Source organism: Chiloscyllium plagiosum, chromosome 25 (genome assembly GCF_004010195.1).
Source record: "Chiloscyllium plagiosum isolate BGI_BamShark_2017 chromosome 25, ASM401019v2, whole genome shotgun sequence".
NCBI lineage: Eukaryota > Metazoa > Chordata > Chondrichthyes > Orectolobiformes > Hemiscylliidae > Chiloscyllium > Chiloscyllium plagiosum.
The window spans coordinates 23,936,133-23,951,422 of NC_057734.1; the positions used below are offsets into that span (position 1 = coordinate 23,936,133).

General features: G+C 41.4%; 1 protein-coding gene across 1 annotated transcript in view; it reads right to left on the reverse strand.

The window, feature by feature from the left end:
• The window catches only part of cux2b (cut-like homeobox 2b), a 325,807-nt gene that overhangs the window by 78,900 nt on the left and 231,617 nt on the right, over positions 1-15,290 (reverse strand). The window contains exon 5 of the mRNA XM_043715266.1: positions 14,950-15,087. Coding sequence (XP_043571201.1) covers positions 14,950-15,087 — 138 coding nt within the window. The remainder of the gene's footprint in view (positions 1-14,949; positions 15,088-15,290) is intronic.

The following is a 15,290-nucleotide window of genomic DNA, read 5'->3' on the forward strand; positions in this document are numbered from 1 at the left end:
GGCAAATACATAAAGCATCTGTGTGTGACCTCCAGCTACATTTCATTTGCAAACACCTTTTTTCACATAGGCAATGCATGCACAGTGAATGTGCTGACGTGTCAGATGTAGCTCAAAGGCAGATTATACCACACTTCTGGTGTGAGCAAAACTAACGTTGTCATCTCAGTGATGCAGAACTTAGCAGCAATAGCTTAAACAAAGTTGAATTCTAACCAGAAGTGCCCCAGGAATTGTGGAACTTCCAGTGGGGGCTGTGGGATGAGGGGAGTATCACTGCACAATTAGTGCAGGCAGCAAGGTGATGTGATCGATGCTAAAGAGCTGGGTGAATGGGGACACTGTTCTGAGGAGAAGGATGAGGACATTGAGCTGGAGGGAACTCTCCCAGAGGATTACAGAGCACAGCTGCACCTGGCATTGTAAGGCAGTGCGGGCCTGACTGACCCCCAGTTCCAGTCGATACGATCTGGGTATAGAAGACCATCATGAACTGTCAAGCTTATGATGGTTTGCATTCTGCGTGAAAACTGCAGCCTATATTTATTGCTTTATTTTCCTTTTTGCTGGCTGACAGTAACAGCTCACATATGAACTTGTCCAATTGCTTGCCTGTAAGTGATGTTCCCTTACTGAGTACTGATCAGATGCAAGTGATCACTGGGCACTGAGGAAAAGTAGCAGGGAATCAGACAGGGTCTTCAGATGGGATGTAGCTAAAGACTGGTAAAGTCTATGGCCTGGTGATTAACTGATAATGACGGTGAGAGAATGGGATTGCATATACAAGATCAGTTCACAATTGGGCAGAATGGCATTATGGCTGCTGGTGAGGAGCAACACTGGATTGCCTAGGAATATCCAGGTGGACAGTGGCATGTCACAGATGGTGCGGGTGCAAGGGATCCTGGTCTCTCGATGGATATCTGCTGAGTGGCAAATCGTTCTGGGAATGGCACAGAAGACAGAACAGAGTTGGACATGAGGAATGCAGAAGAAGTGGGGTATGTAGTTAATGAGGTGCATTTAATAAGATACGGTGAGAAAACTCATTGGGCCTTGTAGCGAGAATCTCTCCAAAAAATTCAACTCACACTTCAAGCTAAATAAATGTAGGATTCAGCCTTTTGTCTCTTAGTTTGCTGGAGGGGTCCAAATTATATTCCAGAACGAATTGCGAATCTAAAAGTGAAACCTCAAATCAATTACAACCACCAGGGAGAGGGAGTTGAGCACATTATTATAACTAAAATCTAACTAGTTCCCTGGTCCTGATGTACTTGATCTTAAGGTGTTAAAAAAGAACTGACCTTGAAGATGCATTAGTTTACATTTCCAAAATTCCCTAGATTCTAGGAAGATCCCATTAGATTGGAAAATAGCAATGTTTGCTCCTCTCTTCAAGAAAGAAGGGAGACAATAAACAGGGGGCTCAAAACTGGCTTGTCTAAAATCTGTCAATGAGAAAATACTGGAATCTATTATTGAGTAGATCATAACCTACTTGATGCAATTAAGTAGGGTCAATATGGCTCTGCCAAAGGGAAATTACATCTGACTAATTTTTAAGAGTTCTTTTGGGAAGTTATAAACAATATAGAAAAAGGTATAACAGTGGAAACAGTGGATCTTCAGTACTTAGGTTTCCAGAAAGTATTTGAAAAGATATTGCATCAAAGGGCATTACACAAAGTAAGAGCTCAGGGTATAGGAGTATCATATTAGTATGGTCAGAGGATTGATTTGTTAATAGGAAGTACAAGACGATCATAAGAGGGTTGACTTGGGATTGGAAAGAGTGATGTACCAGAAATCAGTGTTGGGACCTCAATTACTTACCATCTTTATAAACAATTGGATGAAGGGACTGAAAGTACTGTTGTTAAATTTGCTGATATTACAAAGATGGAGAGGAAAGTAAATTATGAAGAGAATTAAGAAGTCTGCAAAGTGACATGGGTAAGTTAAATGAGTGGGAAAACATTGGAGTGTAACATGGGAAAATGTGAACTTGTCCACTTTGGCAGGAAGAACAGAAAAGTAATTCAAATTAAGAAAAAAATGCAAGTCGCTAAGGTACAGAAGGATCTAAGTGTGTTGGAATATGAGTCACAAGAAGTTACTATTCAGTTATCACAAGTGATTACAAAGACAAATGGATTGCTGTTGTTTATTCTGAAGGGAACAATGATGGTAAAGATGTTTTGCTACAGAATGTTGGTAAGATCACATCTGGAGTACTGCATTCAGTTTCAGTCTCCTGATTTAAGAACAAGTTTAAATGCATTAAAAGCTGTTCAAAAAAAGGGGGTTCAGTCACCTGATATCTGGGATGGGGAAGGTATCTTATGAGGAAAGGTTGGACTGGCTGGGCCCATGTTATCTAGAGTTTATCAGAATGAGAGGTGATCTTATTGAAATGTAGGAACATGAAGGGACTTGATAGGATGTACGCTGAAAGAAGATTCCCCTTGTGGGAGTGACTAGAACCATGGGACACAATTTAAAAATCAGTGGTCTCCCATTTAAAATGAAGATGAGGAGAGTAAGGAGGAATTTTTCTCTCAGAAGATCATGAGTCTTTAGAACTCAGTTCCTCAGAGAGCAGTGGAGGCAGGATAATTGAATCCTTGAATACACTGAAATCTATTCCTGTTTACATTGTGCTCAGTAGAAAGCGTGTGTTCTTTTTTTCCCTTTCACACCCACTTTACATTTCTAGTTCTCTTTTGCAACAATTAGCAGCAACCTTTTTGTTTTTGCACTGGGCCTCCATATCACCTGCTCCCTTCTCCTCCTCCAAGTCAGTCCAAAGTGTAAAACATCATTATTTTCCTACACCTTTTGGTTTTGAGGAAGTGTGATACTGGATTTGAAATGTTAACTCTATTTCTCTTTCTTCAGATGTTGCCAGATCAGCGCAGTTGCTCCAGCATTTTCTGTGTTCATTGTAGATAGGTCCTTGACTAACAAAGGAAGCAAAGGTTATCAGGGATAAGTGGGAATGTGGAATTGAGGCCAAATCAGATCAACCATGATTTTATGAAATGATGAAGTGGGCGTGAGGGAACAAATTTCTGCTCCTAATGAATATATTACAAATTTGGGCAGAATCATGGAAGAGTGGGTATCTTCCATATAATGTAATTATGAAGCTGGCAGTGGGATTCAGAATTTATTCAAAGTGTAATAGTGGGAAGCAATTCCCTGGAAATCTGAGGTCAAGGCTTAATTTGAGAATAGTGTATAATTGTATCTTGCAAAGCTTTGAGGTAAATTGCAAAGCAATGAAGCCGAGGTTTACTCTGCAGCCAGTGACTGTTGTATGTGAAATGGGAATAATTTTGCAGAGAAATTGGTGTGTTTTGATCATCAGTGCATTGCGCATCACATGGGTTAAATGCGGAAAGTGCACAAAAACATAAACAAGGAAAGACAAATGGCAGTGGAGGGAATCAGAGAGTCCCTGGAGTGAATATAAACAGTGGCAATGTTTCCTTCAAACTTTGAAAGACAAATTTTAGCACTCTCTGCTCATTATAGTTCATCTTTTCATTAAAAAAAATTATGAAATGCAACACAAGCGAACTACAAACTTAAAACCTCTAAACAAGATTTATTAGATGATCAGGTATTGTCATGCATTGTATTATTTGATATTTTGGTCTTGTTCAATTTATCTGACGCGGCCTATTTAAGTTTGTGTGCTTGTGTTTGCCTATTAGCTGCCATTGAGTGACTCCCACTGTAATCAAATGGTGAAATTCAATGCAATTGTGGTATAAATTTAAATTTTGGATGAGTTTCTTCATTTGTGACTATTAAATTGCAACTGCAGCAGGACTATTTATGCAAGCTCACACTGAGGCATTATACGCTTCACACAAATGCGAAGGGAAAGTTGCCCAAGAAGCATAAAACCAGATGGTAACATTGCAGATTAAAAGTATGCTTTAAAGTACGAAATACTTAGTGCTACTGTAATGATGTAATATCCTAGCCATATAAAGAAACAGCTGTTTCTTTGGTAACAACATTGCTATTTGTTTAGATTTTAGTACAGCTGTAAAACAGCTAATTAGGTTCTAGGTATTAGCTAAGATTCTGCAATGCAGTATTAATTTGTAATAATTACTGGCTATGAATAAAAAATGTGTTGCCATCTCACTTGTTCATTTCGTTTTCAACTTTTATTCTTAAACTTAAGTTTCTTTCAGTTCTTTTCTTTTGATTTTTTGAAAGAATAATTGAAATAATGAAAATCATGAGCTGGATTACCTCCCTGTATTTTCTCAGTTGCCAAACGTTTGTCATTCTAAAATTGACCTATTGTTTGTATAAAACTAATTACAATATGCTAAAACGTTTGCAATTCCAATTATGTTAATCATTCACAGAAAGTAGTGGATTTAATGGCTTTAATGTCGGAAAACAGTCTTTAATTGACTTGTGTTGTGAAGGGGGTGGACTTAAGTGTGCCTGAGATCAAATCTCACCGTGATCAGTTGTGAATTTAGTACTTCTGATAAGGTGCAGGCCAACGTGGGCATTACCATGTTGCTGTAAAGATCCAACTGGTTCAATAATGTCCTTCAGGCAAAGGAGCTTGCCAATTCTACTCTGTTGAGATTACATATGACTACAGTCTCGTGATAACATGACTAAACCTTAATAATATGATTAGTGTGGATGGTCAGCATAGACCCGATGGGCCAAAGAGCCTCTTCTGTGCTGTATGACTCTATGAAGTGGCCAAGCAATTCTGTTCAAAACAACTGTGACTAAATTTAAAAACAACAAGAGGTCATGCAGATCTATTCAAGACTACCCGGTCACCATGTGACAGGGACAATCAGTTAACCCTGTGGAGTTTCCCTCTTTAATACACAGTTACTGAACTGACCTAAGGGACAGAGCTTGAAGCTTGGAGCCCAGCTTTGAAGACCTGTCTTGCAGACTAGGTAACACACAGCGAGCCATCATCTTCTTGAGCCAGCACCTTCTGCTTCTGGAGGTTGCTGCCTTGAGTCACAGTGCCACAAGTTCCACCACAGGTAGGGCAAGTAGGGAGGTCCCAAATTCACCCAGAACAGGGACTCTGGGCTATTGGCTCTAAGCTGATCTAAACTGATCATCCAACTAACTAACCTGTCATGGTTTGCCCTTGAAGAAGTCCAGGATGCTGTGGCAATACATATTTTTCAAATGTGTGTTGTGGTTCCAGGGCTATGAACAGTGGTGTTACAGGCTCCAATTTTCCTTCCATCACATGGCTAATTGGGAGTCCCTGTGTCAACCACTGGTGTATGTTGAAATGATGTGCGGGCTGATACTCAATGTGTTTGGCCAAGTTATGAATACATTGTTCCTTGGACATCAGATACCAGAATGGGATTTGAACCCTGGAGTTTCTGGCTCAAAGGTAGGGATACTGTCCATTGCACACGAGACCTCCAGCAGCTCAGTTATGATGAATAACAGGATCTGACCTTGTCAAGTGTTCCATATAACCCAGGGGCTCTTTTCTTTAAGAGAAACAATGCTAATTTTATTCTCTGTGCGGTCAACTGTGTTAATTTTGAAGAAGTCATCTCGGACTTGAAATGTTAACTCTGCTTATTTATCCACAGATGGTGTCAGACCTGCTGAGTTTCTTTGGTGCTTTCAGTTTTTATTTTGGATCTCTAGAATCCACAGGACTTTACTTTTATTTGAATGTCATTCAATTAGTTTCAGCAACATCACTCTCAGATCAGGCACAGGTTCATAGGAAGCCCAAAATATGACTGGAATCTGGCAGGACCTCATGATGTGTTCAATTTCCACATCCGCTATTCTCATGGTGGTACGTGTGTGGAATAAGCTGCCAGAGGAAGTGGTGGAGCATTTAAAAGGCATCTGGATGGGTATATGAATAGGAAGGGTTTGGAGGGATATGGGCCAAGTGCTGGCAAATGGGACTAGATTAGTTTGGGATATCTGGTCAGCATGGATGGTTTGGACCGAAGGGTCTGTTTCCATGCTGTACATCTCTATGACTCTGTGAAGGTGCTAACTCAATGCAAATGAGGGCATGTTTTTACCTAATGGAAACTGGACTGAGGTGATCACAATTATTTCACACAGTATCCTTATAAACAACAAGTTGTGAGCCCTCATGTTTAGCATATTATGTCACTGACACATCAATACTTATCTTCATATTGTTACAAGAAGTTACTTTTACTCAGATGCATGTGGTGTAACAGGGAGACCAAACTACAAATATCTCCACCGCTTTACTGATTTCGTATTATCCCAATTAACAAACACAATCTTCTCACTGAACTAAAAATATTTACGTGCAGCAAAGCTGATTAGCTGTAGAATTTGTGCTCAATCTGTGCTTTAATAGCTCAGCATGTTTATTATAATAAATGTATTGATACAGCAGTTACTCTGAATTAATTTATAAATACAATTAGTAATTAAACTGGAAGCTAAAGAGTGAGCATCGCAGGAATTAACTCCCACTGCAAAGAGAGCAGCCTCACAGATCATGTTCTATACGCCTCTGTTCTGCCTAAAACAAATCCATCGATCATTTGTCAGCAAGCAGATTTGCCTTAATAAGGAGATCTAAAAAAAAATCAAGGCCATCAAGTTAAAAGCATAACAGTTTTTGAAATAAGCGCCAAAGGATTTGACAGTTACCCGAGGGTGCAGAAGTTGGAAATGTGCTTTTGTGAACTCTTTGTCTCAATCTTTAATGGCTCACTGAGTCAAGGACTAATCCTCAGACCATAAGGATGCACATCTCATTTAAATATGGAGACAAGACAGAACCCCGGAACTAAATATTTGACTTCAGTTCCAAGTATAACACATGAAGGGATTCTAAGAGATGTTTCATACAATCACTTGGCTTCAGGAAAAGGAACTGTTCATAGAATCCCTGCAGTATGGAAGCAGGCCATTTAACCCATCACATCCACACCAACCCTTCAAAGAGCATCCCACCCATATCCACCTGTCTACCCCATCACCCTGCCTTTCCCATGGCCAACCCACCTAGCCTGCACATCCCTGGACACTTTGGGGCAATTTAGCATGGCCAATCCACCAAACCTGCATGTCTTTGGACTGTGGGAGGAAACCACGGTACCCAGAGGAAACCCATACAGACACAGGGAGAACATGAATTCTCCATGCAGGCAGTTGTCTCAGAGTGGAATTGAACCCAAGTCTCTGGCACTGTGAAGCAACAGTGCTAACCATTGAGCCACTGTGCCGCCCCAAAGTGTCTTATGGATCTGATAAACTCTTTCAAGAAGTCACCACATTAATAAGTGAGGGACGCTCAGCATACATTATGTATCTGGAATTTCAGAAAACATTTGCTCAGGTACCTCACAGTAGTTTACTATATAAGAAAGAATATTGTGGATTTAATGGGAAGCTACTAGAATGAAAAATTGCTCCAGGCAGAAGGCAGCAACTTATTAATGACCATGGTCCTCCATAGGAGACCAGTTGCCAGTGACCAACCTAAGAGTCATTGATCTTTTTCAATGAGGTGAAACAATTGGCAAGTTTAGGGATAGTACAAGGTTTTGTGAAGATGTTAGGATTATGGAGATGGAACATGTGCAAGCTGACCTCAATGTGTTGGTGTAATGGACTTACAATTGCCAATATTAAGCTTGCCTACACCCTACAAGAAACACATTGATGCCTGAGGTGAAATAAAAAGATCTTGTTATTATCATTCATTGTGGCAGTGGGCTAGCTGTCCAGAGATTGCCACTTCAAATTCCACAAGCAAATCCTGATAATTTGTGGGCAAACACAGAAGATTGTAAAATGTCTCCAGACTCATGCTTCATATTCCCTGCCTTCTCTGACTTGTTCAAGGCACCATTTGTCCAAAAACAAATTGAGATCTGACCAAATTCATCAGCAATGGCCCAAATATTGTGTCAGACCGACTAGAGAAGGTGCAAAATTTGACCTACTCTTGGGAAATAAGGCAAGGCAGGTGACTGAGGTGTCAGTGGGGGAGCACTTTGGGGTTAGTGACCATAATTCTATTATTTTTAAAATAGTGATTCTCCAGTTTCCTCATTTCCCCTCCCCCCACTTTGTCTCAGTCAAATCCCTCGAACTCAGCACTGCCTTCCTAACCTGCAATCTTCTTCCTGACCTCTCCGCCCCCATCCAACTCAGCATCTGCAGTCCTCACTTTCTCCCTATAGAAAAGGATAGACCAGATCTAAAAGTTGGAAGTTCTAAATTGGAGAAAGGCCAATTTTGATGGTATTAGGACTAGGGACTATCTGGACTAGGGAGAGAATAGGGCCCCTCAAAGATCAGCAAGGCAGCCTTTGTGTGGAGCCACAGGAGATGGGGCAGATACTAAACAAATATTTTGGATCAGTATTTACTGTGGAAGAGGATATGGAAGATATAGACTGTAGGGAAATAGATGCTGACATCTTGAAAAATGTCTGTACTACAGAGGAGGAAGTGCTGGATGTCTTGAAACGCATAAAGGTGGATAAATCCCCAGGACACACCCTATAACTCTGTGGGAAGCTAGAGAAGTGATTGTTGGGCTTCTTGCTGAGATATTTGTATCATCAATAGTCACAGGTGAGGTGCTGGAAGACTGGAGGTTGGCAAACGTGGTGCCGCTGTTAAGAAATGAGTTAAGGAAAAGTCAAGGAACTATAGACTAGTGAGCCTGACGTCAGTGGTGGGCAAGTTGTTGGAGGGAATTGGCAATGGGCTGAGAAGTGGCAGATGGAGATTAATTTTGATAAATGCGAGGTGCTGGAAGACTGGAGGTTGGCAAACGTGGTGCCGCTGTTTAAGAAATGAGTTAAGGAAAAGTCAAGGAACTATAGACTAGTGAGCCTGACGTCAGTGGTGGGCAAGTTGTTGGAGGGAATTGGCAATGGGCTGAGAAGTGGCAGATGAAGATTAATTTTGATAAATGCGAGGTGCTGCATTTTAGGAAAGCAAATCTTGGCAGGACTTACACACTTAATGGTAAAATCATTGGGAGTGTTGCTGAACAAAGAGACCTTGGAGTGCAGGTTCATAGCTCCTTGAAAGTGGAGTCGCAGGTAGATAGGAAAGTAAAGGCAGCGTTTGGTATGCTTTCCTTTATTGGTCAGGGTATTGAGTACAGGAGTTGGGAGGTCATGTTGCGGCTGTACAGGACATTGGTTAGGCCACTGTTGGAATATTGCGTGCAATTCTGGTCTCCTTCCTATCGGAAAGATGTTGTGAAACTTGAAAGGGTTCAGAAAAGATTTGCAAGGATGTTTCTAGGGTTGGAGGATTTGTGCTACAAGGAGAGGTTGAATAGGCTGGGGCTGTTTTCCCTGGAGCATCAGAGGCTGAGGGGTGTGAGGGGTGATCTTATAGAGGTTTATAAAAATCATGAGGGGCATGGATAGTGTAAATAGACAAAGTCTTTCCCCTGGGGTTGGGGAGTCCAGAACTAGAGGGCATAGGTTTAGGGTGAGAGGGCAAAGATATAAAAGAGACCTAAGAGGCAACATTTCCACGCAGACGGTGGGTGGGACTAGATTGGGTTGGGATATCTGGTCAGCATGGACAGGTTGGACCGAAGGGTCTGTTTCCATGCTGTACATCTCTATGACTCTTTTTTTGCTACCACATTCCTAATAATAGATTCTGGCATTTTCAATATTGTTAATGCTAGGCCATAGTTCCTGTTTCATCTATCTTCCCTTTCATAATAACAGGGGTAAGCTTACTGCCTTCCAACCCATGGATACTATCCAAGTATCTAAGCAATTCTGTAAAAATAAGACTAATGTATCTACTATGTCTAGAACCACCTCCTATAAACCAAAGAATGTACAAACTAAATCACTCCCAAACTCAATATAAAACATTATTACAATATGATCACTCTTTCCCAGATGCTCCTTAACTATTAATTAACTTAAATGAATTACCTGATACTACAATTAACAAGGCCTGCACCCTAGAAGGTCCCTCAATAGACTTAGAAACCAATGGTAAATACATTCCGTGTACTTGCCCTCTATACTGTATCACAAATTTGATTTGTCTGAACTACAAGAAAGCACTCACGTGTTACTCTTGCATGCACCTCTATTTTCTGATTTATACCCTGCCCAATACTGCAACAATTGCTTGGTGGGAGTACTGTATATGGCCTCTTAGTTTTCTGCCCATATTTTGCCTTCTCTCTACTCAAACCGATTGCACAGCTTGAGTTACTGAGCTAAGATACCTCTCTCCACTAGTTTCTTTTCATCCATATTATTAAGGGAAACTCTCCTGTTAATTTGTCATAGAGTTTTTATAATGGGGCCTTCAGGCCATCATGTCTGGGCCGATCATCAAACATCCATCCATTCTCATCCCATTTCTAGCACTTGATCTATAACCTTGTATGCAACGGCGTTGCTAGTGCTCATCTAAATAGTTCTTAAATGTCTTGTGATTCCTGCTGCTACCACCCTTTAAGACACTAAGTTCCAGGTTGCCTACTACCCTCTGGGTGAAAACATTTTCTCTTCAAATTCCCTCTAAACCTCCTTCGTTTTACTTTATAACTGTACCCCCTAGTTATTGATCCTGCTACAAAGAGGAAATATTTCTCCCTATCTCTGCCCTCCAGTATTTGTATACCTCAATCAGATATACCTTCAGCCTTCTCTGCTCTTAGGAAAATAATCCAACCCACCCAGTCTCTCTTCATAGCTGAATCACATTAGCCCAGATAATATTCTGGTGAATCTCCTCATGGAATCATACAGTATAGAAGAGGCACATCAGCCCATCAGCTCTGCACTACTACTGCACTAGGCCCAGAGCCTTCAACGTTCTGATACTTCAAGTGCTCATCCAACTACTTGTTAAAGGCTTTGAGGTTTCCTGCCTTAACTACCCTCTCAGACAGTGCATTCCAGATCCTGCCAGTCTCTGAGAAATCTGTTCTCAATTAGTCTCTAAATCTCATACCTTTCCCTTTAAAATTATGCCCCCTTCTAATTATAGAATCGTAGAATTTACAGTATAGGAGGCCATTTGACCCATCATGTCTGTACCAGCTAGTCCCATTCTTAAGCCCTATCTCTGTAGCCCTCTAAATTAATCACTTTCAAATATATATCCAGCTTTCTTTTGAAACCTCCCATGGAATCCACTCTCCCAGGTAGTGCTTTCCACATTCTAACAATTCTCTGAGTGAAGAAGTTCCTCTCCTCTCACTCCTAGCTCTCTTACTAACAATCTCGAAATTGTGACCCCCCCTCATTCCTGGTATCGTTCTAGTAGATCTCCTTTGAACTCTCTCCCAGGCTTTAACATCCTTCCTTAAATAAAATACCCAAACTGAACACAATACTTTAAATGTAGTCTGACCCATGATTTGTAGAGATGTAATATCACTTCTTTGCCTTTATACTCAACACTCTATTTTTAAACCAAAGGATCCAATCAGCCTTCTTAACAATGGTTTCAACTTGCCTGGCTACATTCAGAGAATTATACACATGAATCCCAAAATCCCTCTGCTCCGGTACTCTCCTCGAAGTTGTACCATTGAGCCTGTATTGTCTCTCCCATGTTTCTCCCACCAAAATGCATTACCTCACATTCCTCTGCATTGGAATTCATCTGCCAGGTGTCTGCCCATTTGGCCAACTTGTCAATGTCTCTCTTAAGTTGCTCAGCATCATCCTCACAATTTACTACTCTCCCTAGCTTAGTAACATGTGCAAATTTTGAGATTTTGCCCTCAAAACATGGATCCAAATCGTTTACACACATCAGAAAAAGCAAGTGCCCCAACACCAAACCCTGGGGAACCCAACATTCAACTTATCTCTAATCTGAGAAATGACCATCTACCTATCCTCTGTTTCCTATCGTTTAGCCAACTTCCAATCCATGATGCCAAGGACCTATCAATCCCAAACAGACCATACGGGACTCCCTTGACTGCAAACTAGACTGTCTGACCCTTGAACTAATGAGGCTAATCTGCCTACCAGCCTCTCTCTCTCTTTTCCCAGACTAGCCTCAGGGACCATGGTACTATGGTTTTGCCTTGAGTCATCTTTCCCCACTCAGGCGTGTTGCTCACTGAATAGGCACCTAAAATTTCATACCATTCAGGCAGCTCCAAGGTATCCTGGGTTCCTGGATCTGCTGTCTCCCTTCATTTTGGTGAATGGTCACCCACCCACCTGCCACCTCTGCACTGCTCCTCGCCTGCCTATCCTGATGTGGAGTAACCATTCTCTGGTACGACTGCTCGAGAAACCTCTCTCCTTCCTTATGGTGTGCAGTGAGGAGAGTCACTGCACCGAATCAGCCACATGTTGTTCAATGACTGCTGCCCTCTGGCACTCCAGGCAGGTCTGATTGCCCTGGATGCCTTTTGGATCCAAAACCTCCCACAGTTTACATGCTACACACATTACCAAACTTTCCCAGAGTCCCTGCTGTCTTTACACACTGTTGAGGCTCTGCTATTTCTAAGCCGGAAACCAATGTCCCAACAGCAGCGTTGAACTGAGTTCAGAGAAAGGGTCACTCAGCCAGAAACATTAACTTTGATTTCTCTCCACAAATGCTGCCAGACCTGTTGAGCTTTTCCAATAATTTCTGCTTTTATTTCGGATTTACAGCAGTTCTTTTGGTTTTTATAATGTTCAGGGACATCAGTTTGAATTCCACCGGGGCAGCTATTGAAATTGGAATTCAATAAAAATAATGGAATAAAAATCCGGCCGAATGGTGACAATGTAACCACTGTTGATTGCAGTTAAAACCAATCTGGTTTGCTAATGTCCCTTAGGGAAGGAAATGTTCCCAACTTACCTGGTCTAGCCTACGTGTGAATCCAAACCTACAGCAAGGTGCTGTTGACTATTAACTGGCCTCAGAAATGGCCTCGGAAGTTCAAGGAGCAATTAGAGAAGGGCAATAGAAGCTAGTCTAGCCCGTAACGCTCACATCAGATGAATGAATTTTATGAAGTCTAAAATTGCAGTAAGGACCCATCTAGTACACTAGTGTGCCTTAGGGAAGGAAATCTGTCCCCTTTACTGGTCTGGTACATGTGACTCCACATTCAGGGTCATGTGGCTGATTCCTAAATGGCTTAGCAAGCCTCTGGGTTCAAGGGCAATTAAGGATGGGCAACAAATTTCTGCCTTGCTGGGTAGCATCTGCATCCCATGAAAAAGATAAAGAGAAATGTACTTTTTGAAGTTGTAAATCCAGTGAAGCAGAGCTGAAAATGTATGGGGGCAGTGGGAGCAGCAGGGACGCCCCGAAAGTCTCCAAATCACCCAGGAAACATTGTTCCTGGCAATGACTAACAGGGAAAAGGCACAGCTGTAAAAAGAGTGGAAGAAAATGGTTAGGGGTTGCTCCTTCAATCAGAGAGGGATTGTCTGCCATGCTTGCAGTTGATAGGCATTCCCTGAGCAGCAGATCAGCAAGCGTGCTGTCTTTAATGGAGTCATGGCAGAAGACTTTTCTCAGGGGTTCTGAGATCCAGGGGCTGGAAGCTCAGCGCTGGGACCAGGAAGAGTGAGCTGTTGATGGGTAAATGGATGTGGTGTGGGTTCCCAGAGTTGAGATCTAGGTCAAGCGTTGAGGCAACAATCAAGGATGGCGAGGAGGTGGCTGCAGGAAGATTTGGGAAGGGAGAAGACAGCTGCAAGAGGAGCAGTGCAAGGACTAGACAGGTACAAGACAATGTGGCTGAATTGACGGGGGCTGCCCAGGGTGTGATAGAGAAGGAGGCTGTAAGATAGGGGTGATGAGATGGAGGCTGCAAGAGATGTGTAGAGGGAGAGGGTGATTGTAACAGGTGGGTTGAGGGAAGCTGCAAAGGCAAGATGACAGCTTTAAAGTGGTCAACAAAAGAATATTCAGCTAATTGGTCTTGAATAAAACTTTAAATCACTAAGACAATGAAGTCCTTACAAATGAATGTGGAATCTCTAGTTTAAGGCTGAGTAATTTCAGGAGCTCCGAAATGTGGAAAAAAAATGTGGTGGATCCTACTGTAATGAACACTGTCCATAGTTAAATTTGAATCTGAGAATAAGATCCAAGATGCAGGGAGGTAACTGCCTGGTTAAGGTGGTCCAGCTTTGTGCATGTGCAATCGAAGCATGTTAGCTGTGATCTCACCAGTCTGTGAGGTGTGTTTGTGGATAAAAGGGGAGCAGTTGATATTTTATACTTCGCTTTCCAGAGGGCATTTGATAAGGTGCTGCATCAAAAGTAATGGCATGGTGTAGGAGGTAACATACTGGCATAGATAGAAGCTTGCCTACATAACAGGAAAAATGTTAGTCAAAAATATAATTTTTTTTTGTTAACTTCCGTCATTTGTCTAGGAAATTAATGTTTCCCTTGTACTTTGTGACTTTAAGTTTAATTGCGAGTTGATAATTCTTGAGAAAGTTGATGAATTATTCTAGTTTTTCTTCTGTGTAAGTCTAAATATAATATAAATGGGCAATAAATGTTGGCCTAGCCAGCAATGTCCTCATCCCATGAATGATTAAATTTTAAAAATCGCCTATGCCAATATAAATATAGAAGGTATCGTTACTACGGAATGGCATCATGTAATCAACGAGTTAGCGAAATTGAAAAAGTAATCCCTAAAATCAAAAAAAGCCTGTGAATAAAATCTCAAAAGGATCCCTTGACAAAAAAGAATTATTATGATCCCTTTAGTAAATAGGAGAAAGTGAGGACTGCAGATATTGGAAATCAGAGTCGAGAATGTGGTGCTGGAAAAGCACAGCAGGTCAGGCAGCATCCAAGAAACAGGAGAATCGATGTTTCGGACATAAGCCCTTCAATAAATAGTTAATTCATTGAAAGGTTTCATGCAACCAGCTTTTCATTCCTCTGAAGTTTACCATTTACCTTCACAGTTGAACAGTTCAGATTGTTTCTTACAGTGCCTCAGGATCTCCTTCCCTCTTCGATTTTCTGGTTCATTATGTTGGAGGTGGAGCAGTTTCTCTTCTAGGTTACGTGCTGCTTCAAGAGAAGGAACAGGGTCTGGAAAGTGATATTACAGAAAGATCTTGAGGGAAATTCAGAAGTTTAGAAATAACATCAACAGTGAAGAGATCACATGAAGTAGAAACATTTCAAGGAAGTGTTGTATTAAGGTGTGAGGATTTGAAAGGGTTAATATTGAGGCCTGCACTAAGCATTACCCATGATGATGATGATGTCATGTAACCTGGTAAGAAAACAGC